The following is a 14,310-nucleotide window of genomic DNA, read 5'->3' on the forward strand; positions in this document are numbered from 1 at the left end:
TCCCAGAGTGATTTCCAGTCGTAGACACTCCCTCATTCCAGTAAAAGTGTGTTGCCGTCCCTCATCTATCATGTGCCTGTATTTAGCTCTGAGCAGGTAGGCTGAACAAACAACCACATAGCTGTGGTCAGGGCTGCGTCCAGCCCAGGACTAGCCCTGGTCAGAGCTCCCCTTGTTGGGCTGTAGGCAAGCACACCAAGGTTTAATCCAACTACGGTCACCGAACAGGCCTCGTTCAGTAAATATGATCAATACACTGTTTGACCTTCATTAACTCTTTGAAGACAAAATATGCATTTAAGATGGACTTGAAATATTTGCCAAAGATAAAAATAACTTGTTTAAAATTCATATTACCTCAGATATTTCCTTGCAAGCACTATAAGTGAGAGACAGTTTGTATACCCATACATATCTTTTTATATCCCAGCGTCCACTTAAATTATAGGAAGATTAGATTATGCTTTAAAAATAACTCCCAAAGGCATTTCAAGGTGCCTTTAACCAACAATAATTGGGCACAAGATAAGAGATTTGGATCTCTCTTAGACGAATAAACTGAAATCAAACCAAACAGTGCTTTGATTCCTTACAATAATCTGAATATCTCAGTGCTACAGTTTATCAAGATTAAGAGCTGGGATTACTTAGTCTTTGTAGATATTTGAGACATGATCTCAAAACAACAGATGCGAACGTTTCCATAAAAAACACACCCACAGTTTGCTCAGTGTACACTGAAGCTTTGGCTGTTTATTCTTATCTGCACATCCTTCTGTTTCTTTTATAAAGTATGTTTAATTTAGTCAGACACGTGCCAACCTTTATTATTTTCCTGTAATTACGCTTTGAAAAGTGCAATATTAGTACGTGTTAAAAGTTGTCTTTATTCAAGCCTTAATTTTGTGCCATATTTTATTTTTCTATTCCAGCCATGGATTACAGGGTGTTCCTTTCCAATGCTTTCCTGCATAGCAGTTTGTAATTTAAGTCGTAATTTGTAAGAAGCTGCAACTTGGCAAAACCTGATTACACACTTTATTTTTTTCTTCTGTTTTATGATCTACTGCACAAAATGTATGTTTCACCTTTTAATTTAGAATCTGCTAAGTTTTCATCTCAGATGCCCTGACGCTGCTGTGTGGGACACAGCTAGCCAAAGAAAACCATTTTCTGTAGAAATGTTCTTTGAGTCAGATCTTTGTCATGGTGAGTCATTGTGAAACGGCAAACAGAGCACAATCTGAAAGAATCTCTCATGCACTTGTGACACCAAGCTGTGAATCTGATAACTGAAGTGCACTTGCTGATGTGATAGTGAATGACTGGTTACCTTGAAGTTTTAAAAAAAATATAAACCCACAATGACAGCGCTGTGTGTGTCTGCTTTATTATTATGACAGTTGTCCTATAGTTGAACGCCATTTGAACACAGCTGTGCAGAAACTATATTTTGTGTGGTTTTTTTTGCAACTCGTGCAAAAATCACTGTTCGTGCATTCTTTACACTTTCAGCAGTAGGAATAGTAAAACTGCCCCAAACTTTAAAAACCATACACATGCTGGAGTAGCAGGACTTTTTTTTTTTTCTTATTTGTATGATAATGCCACAGACAATCGGAAATTAGTCTGTTAGTTTTTTATTAAAATAGAACTGTTCATAGCCACAAAGTCACATTAACACTCACCAACAATTTTGCTTTAATCTCCAGACACATAAGACAGCACAGTGTAGGTATGGAAGCTTGAAGAACTGAACACAGCAAGATTAGAAAATAAAGGCGCTTTTAAAAGGCCCTAACGTCATAACGTGGCAGTGTCAACACTGAAGTACAGTACAAGCTCTGACAAAGGTAAAGGAAAAGACAAAGAACTGTTGCAACATTTAAATACAGATTGAGATGCTTGTAGACGAGATTTTAGTTACAACATGGTTGACATTTTTGCTTTCAAGGCAACTTCAGACTACTAATAAAACACAGTGCAAGTTTGCAGTCAGATGTTTTTGTTCCAGTTGCACTCCATACTGTCCAGTAGGGCTGGATGATACACTAAAAAAGAAATGAATAAAATAGAGGTTTGCTTTCTTGCAAAAAGCTAGATGCAAAGACTGACCACTCTCAATTAAAAGCCATTTAGCAGTGAGCTAAGTTGAGCTAATAGCTAGCAGGTATATTATATTAGCAGTTAATGTTCGTTTTCATTGTTTATAACTTGTAGATTTTTAGGCCTCACTCACACAAGCCTAGAGACTAGTGGACAACCCTGTCTTCCCAGTTTCACTACCACCTGTCGAATAGTTTTTAAAAGTCAGCATCTTCTGGACAATTTGCTGAAGACCGCAGCAATCTGCTCGTGACTAAAGCAATTTCAAGGAGGTTTTTGGTGCAGTACCATATATCTTTCTGCAATCATTTTCATGCTAGTGACTGCACACAATACAGAGAAACCAGTTGCCAGTCGAATGCACGCTGCCCTGGTCTCTAGGCCCTTAGGAAATGAGCTGAGCAAGCAACCTCACAGTGACTTCTCACAGCAATTCACAACTGATCAGAGAATACATGTTTGGTTGTTGCCAGATGGTTGCAGACTGTGTGACTAGGTCCTTAGGTTATGTTAGTGCTAAGATAAATAGTTATCACTCTAAAGTTTAAAGCAAACAAGTATTTAGCTATCTTTAACAATTAGCTAAACTGCTACCATTGCTTCACTTTAAAGGTTTAGCTGTAATTAGCAGGTGCTAGCTTACCTAAGCCAGTTAAACTTATTCTATACCTTACACATATAGCTCTATTGAGCTGTACATATAAGTATAGCTCAATAGGGAGCTATACAAGCATAAAGTTATGCTAGTTTTAAGGTACAGAGTGTTTCACTATTTAAAGTTCATATTACGGTGATTGCCTTTGACATAGATAAATAGTTATTTTTTTCCATTTTACAGTTTAAGCATTTAACTGGGATAAAAGGCAGCACTGTGAACAAGTTATCGCCATCACTAGAACTTGGGTCCATGTTTATAAAATTACCAAATTAAATGCTCAAGTAATGTTCCCATGTTTTTATCTGTGATTGTTCTCTTTAAACCATTTGGTGTAGTGGTCTGCAGGTATGCGAGACTCCACTTTGGATCAGAGCATTTTGTAGTTACAGGGTGACCCTCAAGTGAGGCCCCATGCAAATACCCTCTAATTTGTTATAACCTGGCAGACATCACGCCACCTACGGTAGACTACAAGAACATCATTTTATAGGTCGTCCATGTGAACATGAATGAAGCGGGGGGACTACTACAACAACTCTGGCTTTACCAGCAACATCCATTTATTGGCCTTCTTATCCAAATATTTTACTCTTTTACATTTTTAGAAATGGCAGTTGAAAATAATAATTTATTAAAACACTAAACTTTTCTTTTTAACAGTTTTAAATTAAATGTGTGTCTAATTTGGATCACTGTCAAAAATTCAAACAGCAGACAATCCACAGTCAAACAAACATAATAGTCTAAAGAACTAATTTCCTAAAACTGTCATATTAACCTTAATCGTTATGCGAATGACAAATTTTAAATTATATCATCCAGCCCCTTCACCCACACTGGTTACGACTCACTTGTGTGCTGGTACAACACAATCTTAGCTGTGGTCTAAAATCTCACAGTATCACAGTTAATACACTAATCTCAGATGACTAACCTGGAATTCAAGTAGTACACGTCTATTGTTCTTATGCACCTAGTGCTTAACAGTGTTACAATAAAAGCTTTTAGCAAAGACCTATTAACACTGCAGTACCTCACATAAATGTTCACTGAGAAGACAGGTTGTTGACAGAAACACATTTATGTCTGAGGTTTACTCGAAAAGTGCATGCACGTGAAAAATGAGAAACTCTCCTTGTGTTTAATGAGTGCATGTACACACACATTCGTGTTTCAGTGTTATTTTGAAACATCATGTAAACTCAAACAGAAAGACAAGGACATAGTTTGGGCCAGTCTGATTTAGTCACCCAAATGCTGTCATGAACTTTTACCGATTCTATCTTTTATGTTTTATTGAACATTTGAATGTGCAAAGTCTGAATATAAAGCAGCTTAAACATGAATTTAACTGTTACGTGAATTAAAAAAGGGCACAGTGAACACAGGCAGAATGTGACACCAGATGCAAATTATACCAGCGTGGATTAAACGTGTCCACAAGAGTGGGATATTTCTGAACTCTGCTATTTTGGGGTTTTAAGACAAGACAAAGAAAATCAAGGATATCAAGACAGACTATGACCAAGAACTGGGGTTAAAGGTAAGTTTTGGATTTGGTCAAGAGCTGAGCTAAAACCTTAAAGTCCAATATGTGCAAAGACTTTCCATAACAGACAAAATAAGTATGCACTCACTGCTGTAATGATGAGGTCTTCTGGTTCTGAAAAAAATCACTATGAATAGTAAGGCTTTGTTGACCCTCCATTAAAGGGATGTAATATCAAGTAGTGAGAGAATTCCAGAGGCAGCTGTCTGGTTTTTTTAAAATCATCAAGTGGCAGCACAAAGTTCACAACTATCAAAATATTGCAGAACGCTTTCTGAACATTGAGATCGTGACGCACAAGGTGAGAGGTGCACACACATTTTCACACTTCAGTGTTTAGAAACACATTTTTAACAATTTCTAGTATGATGTGAAATCTGAACAACAATCTCCTTTCTCGTAATCATTAGCTTATTGACCTAATGTGCACGCTAACGATACTGTACATTTATCTAGTGAATGTCCAACAAGAAGCTCTACATAATCTGAACATTAGATATTCAGGAGAGCGCTGTGCATCGTGGACAAGAGAAAAAAAAAGATTTACAGATGTCAAACATTTAACAGTTATTATTTCTGTCCGTCCATCTGTCTCAGTATCTCAACATTATAAATCTGCACAAAGACTGGTGTCTATTTTGATTGTTAGAATCCTTATAAAGTACATTCTGTGGATTATGATAGAGATAAGAAGATTATCATGAGAACATTCCCCATTATTTTATATTCCAGTTAGTGCAGCAGTCCCCAACCTTTTTGGTGCCACGGACCCGTTTAGTGTCAGACAAGGTTTTCACGGATCGGCCTTTAAGGTGTCGCGGATAAATACAACAAAATAAAATAATATGACCAAGACAAAAACCGTGGTATTTTGTAAGTATAATAATAAACGCGAATTCACTGTGTAATTGTGTAACTTTATTAGCAGCATCCTTCTGAAATGGGCCAACAACATTGAGAGTAACATCCTCTTCTCTGCCCCTTAATGCTCTCTGGTCGCTATGGTAACGCATAAATATTTCTTTGAAAATAAGTCTCACAATTAAAACATGGGAAAAGACCCAGGGACACTGAGTTAACGATACATTTCACACCTGAGCCTCAACTCACGTGGCCCGTACCGAACGATTCCAGTCGGTGGCCCGGGGGTTGGGGACTGCTGAGTTAGTGTATGACATATGTCATTTATACGGTGACATATATCATCTTCTCCATCCTCCAAAATCAATGCATAGTGCAGTGCACCCAAAGACGGGCTGCTTTAAGTCTGTTCTATCCCTTAGATTTAAAAAGACAAAACAAAACCTTGCTGTCATGCCACTATGATAAGTTGCTACATATTCCACGCAGGGTAACCACATAAGGACCAAGAAACAGAGGAATCATAGTCAACATTAATTCAAAATGAAGGACATCATTTTGGCTAGGCAAAAAAAAAAAAAGATTGATTGGTTGCTAGGCTTAAAGTGGATGTGTCCAAGCAGAATAACCTATCCAGATGAATGGATGTAAATGGGTGGATGTCACCAGTGCTGTACCTCCCATCAGTGTAAAGGTTTGAATTGTGACAAATACGGATTTCTCAGGCGCAGTGGGAAAGATCCAAAAATGCTTTATTGTCCAATCAAAAGCATTTTTGTTAATGTAACAAAAATCGGGTTCAATACGATGGTGGCAGGCTAAGAGTTCAGTTCTTAATGGAAAAAAAAATCAGTTTATAGACCCAGGCTTTGAACCACTGACACGCAGCGGAAACAGAGAGCCAGGAAACCAGTGCCGAGCAGGTCTCCCAGGGCAGTCAGGTACGGGATGGAGAAGTTGTCAGGGTCCAGACTCCGTCTCCACATCAAACGGACAATTAGGTCAGCAACATAAAGGAGGATAGCCACCTGAAGAGAGAAGACAACTGGGCTGTGAGTGTCAAAATGAGTACTTGTAAAGTTAGCTTCTTTTCTAACTATTAGCTGCCAGTAATGGACAAATAATCTAATGATATACATGATTTAAACAGCTAAAAGGAAAAGATGGGCGGTTGAAAGTATGGCTAAAGGAATGAAGTTGGTGAATGTAATGGCCCAACTGTCGAAACTGAAAGACCTGTTGTAACAGTATAGTAATATTTAGCAACTGAAAATAAAATGATGGGGAATTTGAATAGTTTTCTAAAGGTTGTCTGTGAAGGTTCTCAGTCATCCAGGTCAGTCTAAGGAGCTTGGAAAGAAAAGCTTCTTGAAGAATTTAAAGAAGTCCAGAGGCTTTTCTTAGACTTTTCTAAAGGTTAAGGGAAAGTTGTAAAAATGGCTAATAGTTAAAGTATGGTTAAATCTGTCCCTAAAACAATGGTTGAAATGAGGAAATGTCAGCGAATAGTAAAGCAAATGATTTAAATAGTAACTGTAACATTATTAAGATTAAGAGAATAAACAATGGTTCAAGTATTAAATGTTAGCTCAAGCTGTTGGACAAAAAAAAAATGGTTTGAGGTAATTAAATGAGATTTTTAACTGCACATCATCAACTGCTGGAACAGAAAGTAACTGAATAATCAGTTAGTGATCCAGTTGCCTAGGTGGTCCTCTAAACCATTTACTATCAAGTTATATGCCAATCAGTGCTTCCCTGGAACTTGTGAAAAGTGTATCCCAGGTCCTGATCACTTCCCATCACTAACGCTTATGTCATGCGTAGTTCCTTTTAGTTGCCCAATGTCATTCTCCATCTGTGGTCTCTGTTTGGCGCTTTGCTTCTAGTTCAGATGCAGCTTACAGTTTTTTCTGATTGCTTAAGCACATTTTTTGTAACTATTGGCTAATTTTGCAAAACTCTTCACACAAATAAGAAAACCTGTCACCCAATAATCAAAACATCGTAGTTCTCTTGCAAAAGCAAACACAGCTAGATTAACTCTTCACACCTTCGTAAAAATGGTGTTTCCGTATCAAACAGTACACACAAGCCATCATCTACTAAGCACACAATGCGCCAACTGCACACTGATGGTATGAATACAAAACACATCTGGCTTTTGCTTTCTCTGTGCACAAGGTAGGCTATGTCAGTTTGAGCTCATACTTCTGTCATAGATCCATAAGCATAGAGGGATCCAAACTTCAAGTACTGGTGTTTATTCACACACATCAAAACAAACACAAGTGTTCATTTCCAAGTGTAGGATTATTTGCAATCGCCATAATGACTATATGGGTTACTTGGTCTGCAGTGAACATGCTTCCTCTGCCCCAGCATCTGGTCATCTAGCAATTCTGTAAAGTAACAATTTCAGTATTTTTACATCAGTGGTATTGGTGTGTTTCTCATTGGCATATGGCAGTGCTACAAATCTTTGTGCAAAGTGACTGTACTAACCGATTCTCATTTCAAGATGTCCTTATGATGCTTGCTACAGTGTAGCGGCTCGAGTTAGGCTGGACCCGTTGGCCAGCTACCCTCAGGGTCATTCCACGGTTGATTACATGGTCCACTATTGTAGCTCTGATGTCATCAGCAATTCTATTTCTTACTCTTCCTACCCTTCCTCTCCCCCCTCCTCATCTTCCTCTCCCCCCTCCTCGTCTTCCTCTTGCTCCTCCTTGTCCTTGTCGTCCTCTTCATCCTACTTCTTCACCTCCACGTCCTCTTCCTCGGCCTCCTCTACTTCTCACTCTTTCTGCTCCCTCCATTGTACTCCGCACACACAGCTTACCTGTATTATAGTGCTTAGGCTGATTGCAAAGTGAACTAATTATTTAAAAAAGTTTTCACATGTGAAAGTGTGCCAGACAGTTGGCAAATTAGTGTTAATGATAGCCATACATGTGTATACTTTTGCTAGGAGTGTGTTGGAAATTTGGTAATTTAGTGTTGTGCAGTGAATTGTGCCTACAGTTTTGCAAAGTGTGTGTTACAAAATTGCAAACTGAGTGCAAAGCAGTTTTTGTGCTTTTAGTTTTGCAAACTCAGTGAGTGGTTTTGCTATAAGTCTGAATAGTTTTAGAGATTGTGCTACAGGAATCACAGTTAGGGTTTAAGCATTCAGAAAAAACTGTAAGACGCAGCTCTAACTTTGATAGTGAATGCTCTCTGTTTCCAGTTTGTGGCACACTTTAAGTTTCAGTATCATTCTGTGATTAGTTACCAACTGTCTGGCATCTAAACATGTGCGGCATTTACAAGCGTGCACACTGGGCGACCGCAGCAATGTGCTAGTGACCAAAGTAAGCAACAGGACATTTTTGGTGCACCACACTCTCTGAGACAGATTTGAACCAGCAACCTCAGGTGATCACGCACCAGTCAGTGGGAGAACGTGCATTTTCCCCTGAAACCGACCTGAGGGAGCGACGGGGTTTTCAACCGGTCTCTAGGCCGGTGTGACTAATGCCTAAAGTGGTAGAAGTAGAGCTGACTTTAAATAAATAAGATAAGTGGTTTAAAACAACTAAAAGTAAACAGCTTTCTAACAGTTGTTTATAAAAAAGAAAGAAAGAACAAACAGCTGTTGGAGAGGAAAAAATAAAACCTAGTGGATGAATAGTTGGAGCAGATGATTAGAATGTATATCTAAAAGTGATGGTTAAATGGTTACATGGTCTATATTGATTGTATTAAGTATTTGATTATCAGCTGAAAAATCTGTGATCCGTGGCAGTGTCCTATGAAGCTTCCTAGAAATGGAATCAACTTTTCTGGGCTTGGGCTGTTAGGAAATCTGACATCTGGAACCTCCAGGAGATTACCGAGAGTGCCAAACTATTATTGACTTGGTATCAAAGGACAAAACACAGAATTCTGTTCAGTAACACAGACTTTCCAAACACAAGATAGATGATGTTATGCTGGGGATTGCGCTGGACTTTCTGCTCTATCCTGGAGCAACTCTTTATCCCAGTGAGCTGCTCAAACACACACCTGGTACAGGTCATTTCACACTTTGGTAACAGGTGGTTGCGGCCATTTTGATCAGACTGTACAAAGTCTAAGTCTATAATGTACCTTCTGATGACTGGTTTTCACAGTCTCTGTCAGACTGTCATTGGAAACTTGAGGGTCAGCTGAGAGCCAACGAGTTCATGAGAAACCGCTCAGTCTTGGCTACCATCAACAGGAAAACCCAAATGATTTCTTACAGTGTATGTGGCATGGGGCTGAATCAGTGTACCTGTATCAGAGCAGCACACAGGTAGCAGACAGTGAAGGCTATGGTGATAGGTGCCTCCTCTCCTTGTAGCAGAGAGATGGCGTAAAGGAAGACCAGGTGACCGGGTATAACGAGCATCAACAGCACCCGTGCTGACTTTGAGTTGACCCCTGGGAGACAGAAAATGTAAGAAAATAGTGCCTTTTGTTATCAACCACTGATCTGTATCACCAATCTTTTGACTCCAACTTCTAGTCTAAACTTTACTGTGATTGTATGATGTAACATAATATGAGTTATTTTACAAGCTCCACATTGTCAATATTGTCACCACTTATAGTTAATCTGACATCAACAGCTGACTTTTTACACATTCTGCAGACTCTGATTGACATCAGCATTATTGGAAGTCTTATTTGCAGTCAGCTAATAGATCAAGCCCCACATTCACACGAGCTGGCCGTTTGTCTCTGGCTGAAAATGACGATGATGGTGGTGAGACAGTGAGTTTAAAACTATGGTGTGGCGGGGCCTGTTGGGTGGCCCTGGGGCTGTAGCTCTTGGGTTTGGATTTCGTGAAGAGGCTGGCTCTTCCTGGGGTTCAGGCAGGTTGGGGTGGGCTGATTCTGTGTCTAGAATGCTTGATTCCAGCCCCTCATTAGTAGAATTTGTTTTTTACCAATGCCTGTTAGGACATTTAAAGTCAGTTTCCTTAAATCGTTTAAATTTCTGGTTTAGAGAGCTTCCACTGCATGGCAGCATTACCTGAGGAGAAGAAGGTGATGCAGGGATTGGGCCAGTGCTGCCTCATCTTGTAGGGTAGCACCCCTGGGATGCTCCAAAAGTGCAGATAGGTAGAGATCCTGCTGGCCTGGATGGCTACCAAGTTGCCACCCACTCCTATGCCATGGGAAGAGAAGGCAAGAGGATGAACGAGCTGAGTCAAAGATGATGTAAACAAAGCAAGAGAAACTACAGGGTGGTTACCAAAGTTCTCTCCCACAAAGAACAGTAAACACAGCTTTAGTGACGCTTAATCTCATTTATTGCTGCCGGCACACAAATTAGGCCAAATAATGACACACTCTTGGCACAGCTGTGATCCGGACAGGGTCTGCAGAGAGACGCGAGCCAGAGCAACGCTAAAGCCTGACCACTCGAGTCACAGTAACTGAAACATAAGAGAGATGAGTACAAAAGAGCACTGCAAAGTGTGGAGACTAGTCGCACATGCACGTGGAACGCCACACAAATAAAACTGTCGGTAAAAATCAGAATGGGACAAATTCTGGCATAAATATTGTGTCAATACTGGTTGAGCATGAACTGTTTGATGAGCCATTTTCTGATTTCTAATGTGCTCCAGGTGGGTTACACAATCAAACTGGAAGATAAGATGCTGGGTGAAATGAATTTGTTCGCCTCTTCAAAGTCGCATTTCGACACAATCAAGGACAGCTTTTGCAGATCCCACTGCTTTTCACAGTCCATTTTCATCTGGTGTTGACAGTGATATCTGTGACAACTCGGTTATGTCAAGCACCCTTCCAAGTACTTAGCCCCACAAAAAACAAAACCAAACAAAAAAAAAAGAGAGGCACAGTTGCCATTAGGATAGGGAGAGGGGTGTTTTGTGAGGAAAACATAATGCTGGTTATATTTTGCAAGCCAGAATAGGAAATTTAAACCAGATGGGAAATTTAGAAATTATAAGCGTGGCGCAAAGAGCGTACGAATTATTAAACAGCCAGAGGATGGGCAGAATCAAAATGAGAAACAGTGACAGGGAGGATCTGTGGTTATTCAAGGCCCTATGAGCTGTGCCAGCACACTGGCTGTGCATCATTAGTGGTTTACATTGACTTCTCTCCTATACTCATCGGCTCTCTGCACGCATCACCTCACAGCCAAACCACTCGGCCTTAGGGCTGCTTCTTTTTTGCTTCCTCTTCTCTATGTCATGATGCAGTTTTCATTAAGGCATAAGTTTGACACACATTAAAGATGACGATCAGGTCTCTATAAGCACAGTGTGATGATCTCTCTGCTCGTCCTTATGTTTATTTGACAGGTTTATGGTACACACTGTACTACTGCGTCTCAAAAAATGTATATTTTACAGATTCAGTGCACATAAACAGAAATATTTCACCTTTTTCTTTTAATAGCTCATGAAAAGCAGGAATCCAGTATCTCAGATTTAAGTATGTCAATAAATTACTATTCAAACAGCATAAACACCTTACATCTCTCACCCTTGTTTAGCACATACAGCCGCAATCATTTGGCAAACTTCTGATTTAATGGTTACCCGGATGACGATCATTCACATCCTCCAGGAGAGGATGAACAGTGTTAAAACTGCTACCAAATGGTTCACTGACCATGTTATTACTGTCCTGCCAACTCACCTCACCTAAACTCTAAAAGAATCTTGAAGGTATTGTGAAGAGGAAGATGAAAAACACGCAGGCAGAGCTGAAGGCTGCTGTCAAAATAACACCTCAGCAGTTCCACATGCTGACTGCCTCCGTGCCACGCTACATTTATGCAGTAATTTGTGGTGATGGAGCTCCCAACCAAGTATTAACATCTTAAAGAAACATACATTTCAGAAGCTGGACATTCCTGTACTGTAAATCCTGTTTTTTTATTGATCTGAGGAGATTTTCTAATGATTTTTGGGATGCTTTTTAATGCTGGTAAGTTGGACACATGGGTACTATGGGAACCGATTGGCTTTGGGAACCAACACCAAGTGGCCACTAGATGAACTGCAGTTTTTAGCTTCATTTTTAAATTTTTGTTTGTTTTTTATGCTTCCCTCTAAAAGAGTAGCTTGACTTGCTGCATCTTATTACTCATGTATTTGCATCATTATAATGGCACAATCGAATCAACCACAAATAGTTTGCCAAGTCTACTTAGCTGCTGTTGCAACGCTCGACCTTTTCAAATTTTGTCTGTGGCTGTTTTGTTTGTGATTGTAGCTACTCTGACAGTTGGTTCTTCTTATTCTCTTCTTATTTGACACAACAGCAAAGGTGATGTAGATAAAGTCAGCATCCTCAAAAGTAAACGACCTAAGTAGAAGCTAGTAGTCCCATCAAAAGAGCATTTATTTTATTTTATTGTAAGATAATAGTATTAAGTCAAACAATATGGGAATGAAGAAACTGTAGTTCCTGTCCAGTTATGGCAAGCTCCAACACTGATGTTAAAATGGTTGATTTTAAAGCAGAAATAATATGTTTATAGCTAGGTATAAAAAAACGAAATAAAACAAACAATATTTATACTGTAGGCAGTTATACGGTACCAAGTGCCTGCTAGGTCTTCCCAAATGGTTAGCTGATGACCTAGCATGCTAGTAGGGCTGTTCGATATAACGATATATATCGGGTGACGATATAAAAACGTCTATCGTTTCATTTTACGCTATCGTTTGTTTCGTGGTGTCGGAAAATAAACTGTTTACGGTAATATTTTTTCATTGTTTTGATGGTCACTGTAGTGGCTATATTAATTTCTTAAAGTTCTCTTTTTCTCTTTTAATATAACCACACTACGGACAGACAAGCGCCTGTTTTTATGCGTTGTGGTTAGCAACAACGACGGTAACACCATCGCGTGTCTGCTTGTTTATGTTTCACATAAACCTTTCACAATAAAGCTCAAGATCCTGTTGAGACTTTTCAAAATAAACTGAAAGAGCAGATTATTTACGGATGAGAAGTAAAAAAGAGCCGCCAGGTGCTAAAAAATAAACCTTAGACTCAAACGTTAGAACAGGCTTTTCCCCGCAGCACGCCGTGTAATAAATACTCACAAAGAAAACGGCGGCTGTTACAACTTATGTCTAAAATTGTATAGTTTCATGCATCTGTTAAAACACTCGATTCCAGCTACATGACGCGCAGCTGGAAACACTTCCCGCAAGTCGAGCTGCCCGAGATTCACAGAATTTACAGAAAATGTTACATTTTTGTGATTTATATCGTTATCGGACGATAGATGTCTTATATTGGGATATGAGATTTTGTTCATATTGCACAGCCCTACATGCTAAGCCCTTTTCCAAATATAAAAAAAAAACTAGAGTCAAGAAACCAAACTTCAAACTTTAAAACAGTCGTCCACAAACCAGTAGTTGATGTCATGCTGGCTAGGTCCATCTTTTATCTGCAGTCTATAATTTAGAACCATATCCCTGTTTGGCTGCTTCGCTTTCAATAGTTGGTCAAATAGGTGAGAAACTAGATTTATTCTTCACTCTTTTCCATTTTTAAATCACAAAATATTGCATTTTAGGTACAAGTGATTATATTTTGGTAAAAGAAGAACTCTGATTAAGCAAAATAAAACATAGAAATTGAGTTTCCAAAAGATGCACGAAAGCAGTTTGATGCCCTTACATCACGGCTCTGGTGCATAAGGAAAAAGTTGGTTCTTCTCAAATGTTCCAGTGGTTTTAAGGCTTCATTTACAGGACATTTTGGCAGTTCTTCAGGTTTTAGCCCATTAACTTCAAATCATGTGTACTTTAACATTAGGGCTGAACATTTTCCGAAGCATCACATATGATTTTAGACTGGTTTCCCGCTAGCAGCTGGTTTCAGTTCATTTCACAATGGCAATTAACATCCACTTGGAAAAAAAAGGCTCAAGTACTTGAGGAGAGGTCATCATGCATGGTAATTTAGACTGTTCTGAATGCCCCCAATTGGTATTACATAATATGTTCTTAGTGCTTTGGCGGTGAATATAAACAAAATTGTTGCCAAATTCAAAATTTTACTAGCAAAGTTCTTGTCCTGCTTCCTGTGTTTAGACAAGATTTTAATATTATGAGAAATATGG

At 39.2% G+C, this 14,310-nt stretch overlaps 1 protein-coding gene across 6 annotated transcripts in view; it reads right to left on the bottom strand.

The window, feature by feature from the left end:
* Window positions 1-35: 35 nt before the first annotated feature.
* Window positions 36-14,310, bottom strand: part of LOC308406655 (solute carrier family 41 member 1-like) — a 43,445-nt gene continuing 29,170 nt past the window's right edge. For all 6 annotated transcript variants that reach the window (XM_080897785.1, XM_080897788.1, XM_080897784.1 and 3 more), the window contains exons 9-11: window positions 10,216-10,350; window positions 9,472-9,620; window positions 36-6,202 (exon numbers count right to left, since the gene is read on the bottom strand). In XM_080897785.1, the coding sequence (XP_080753911.1) occupies window positions 6,029-6,202; window positions 9,472-9,620; window positions 10,216-10,350 (458 nt within the window). In that variant the 3' untranslated portion in view covers window positions 36-6,028. The remainder of the gene's footprint in view (window positions 6,203-9,471; window positions 9,621-10,215; window positions 10,351-14,310) is intronic.

Source organism: Rhamphochromis sp. 'chilingali' (assembly GCF_963969265.1).
Source record: "Rhamphochromis sp. 'chilingali' genome assembly, chromosome: 12".
Classification (NCBI taxonomy): domain Eukaryota; kingdom Metazoa; phylum Chordata; class Actinopteri; order Cichliformes; family Cichlidae; genus Rhamphochromis; species Rhamphochromis sp. 'chilingali'.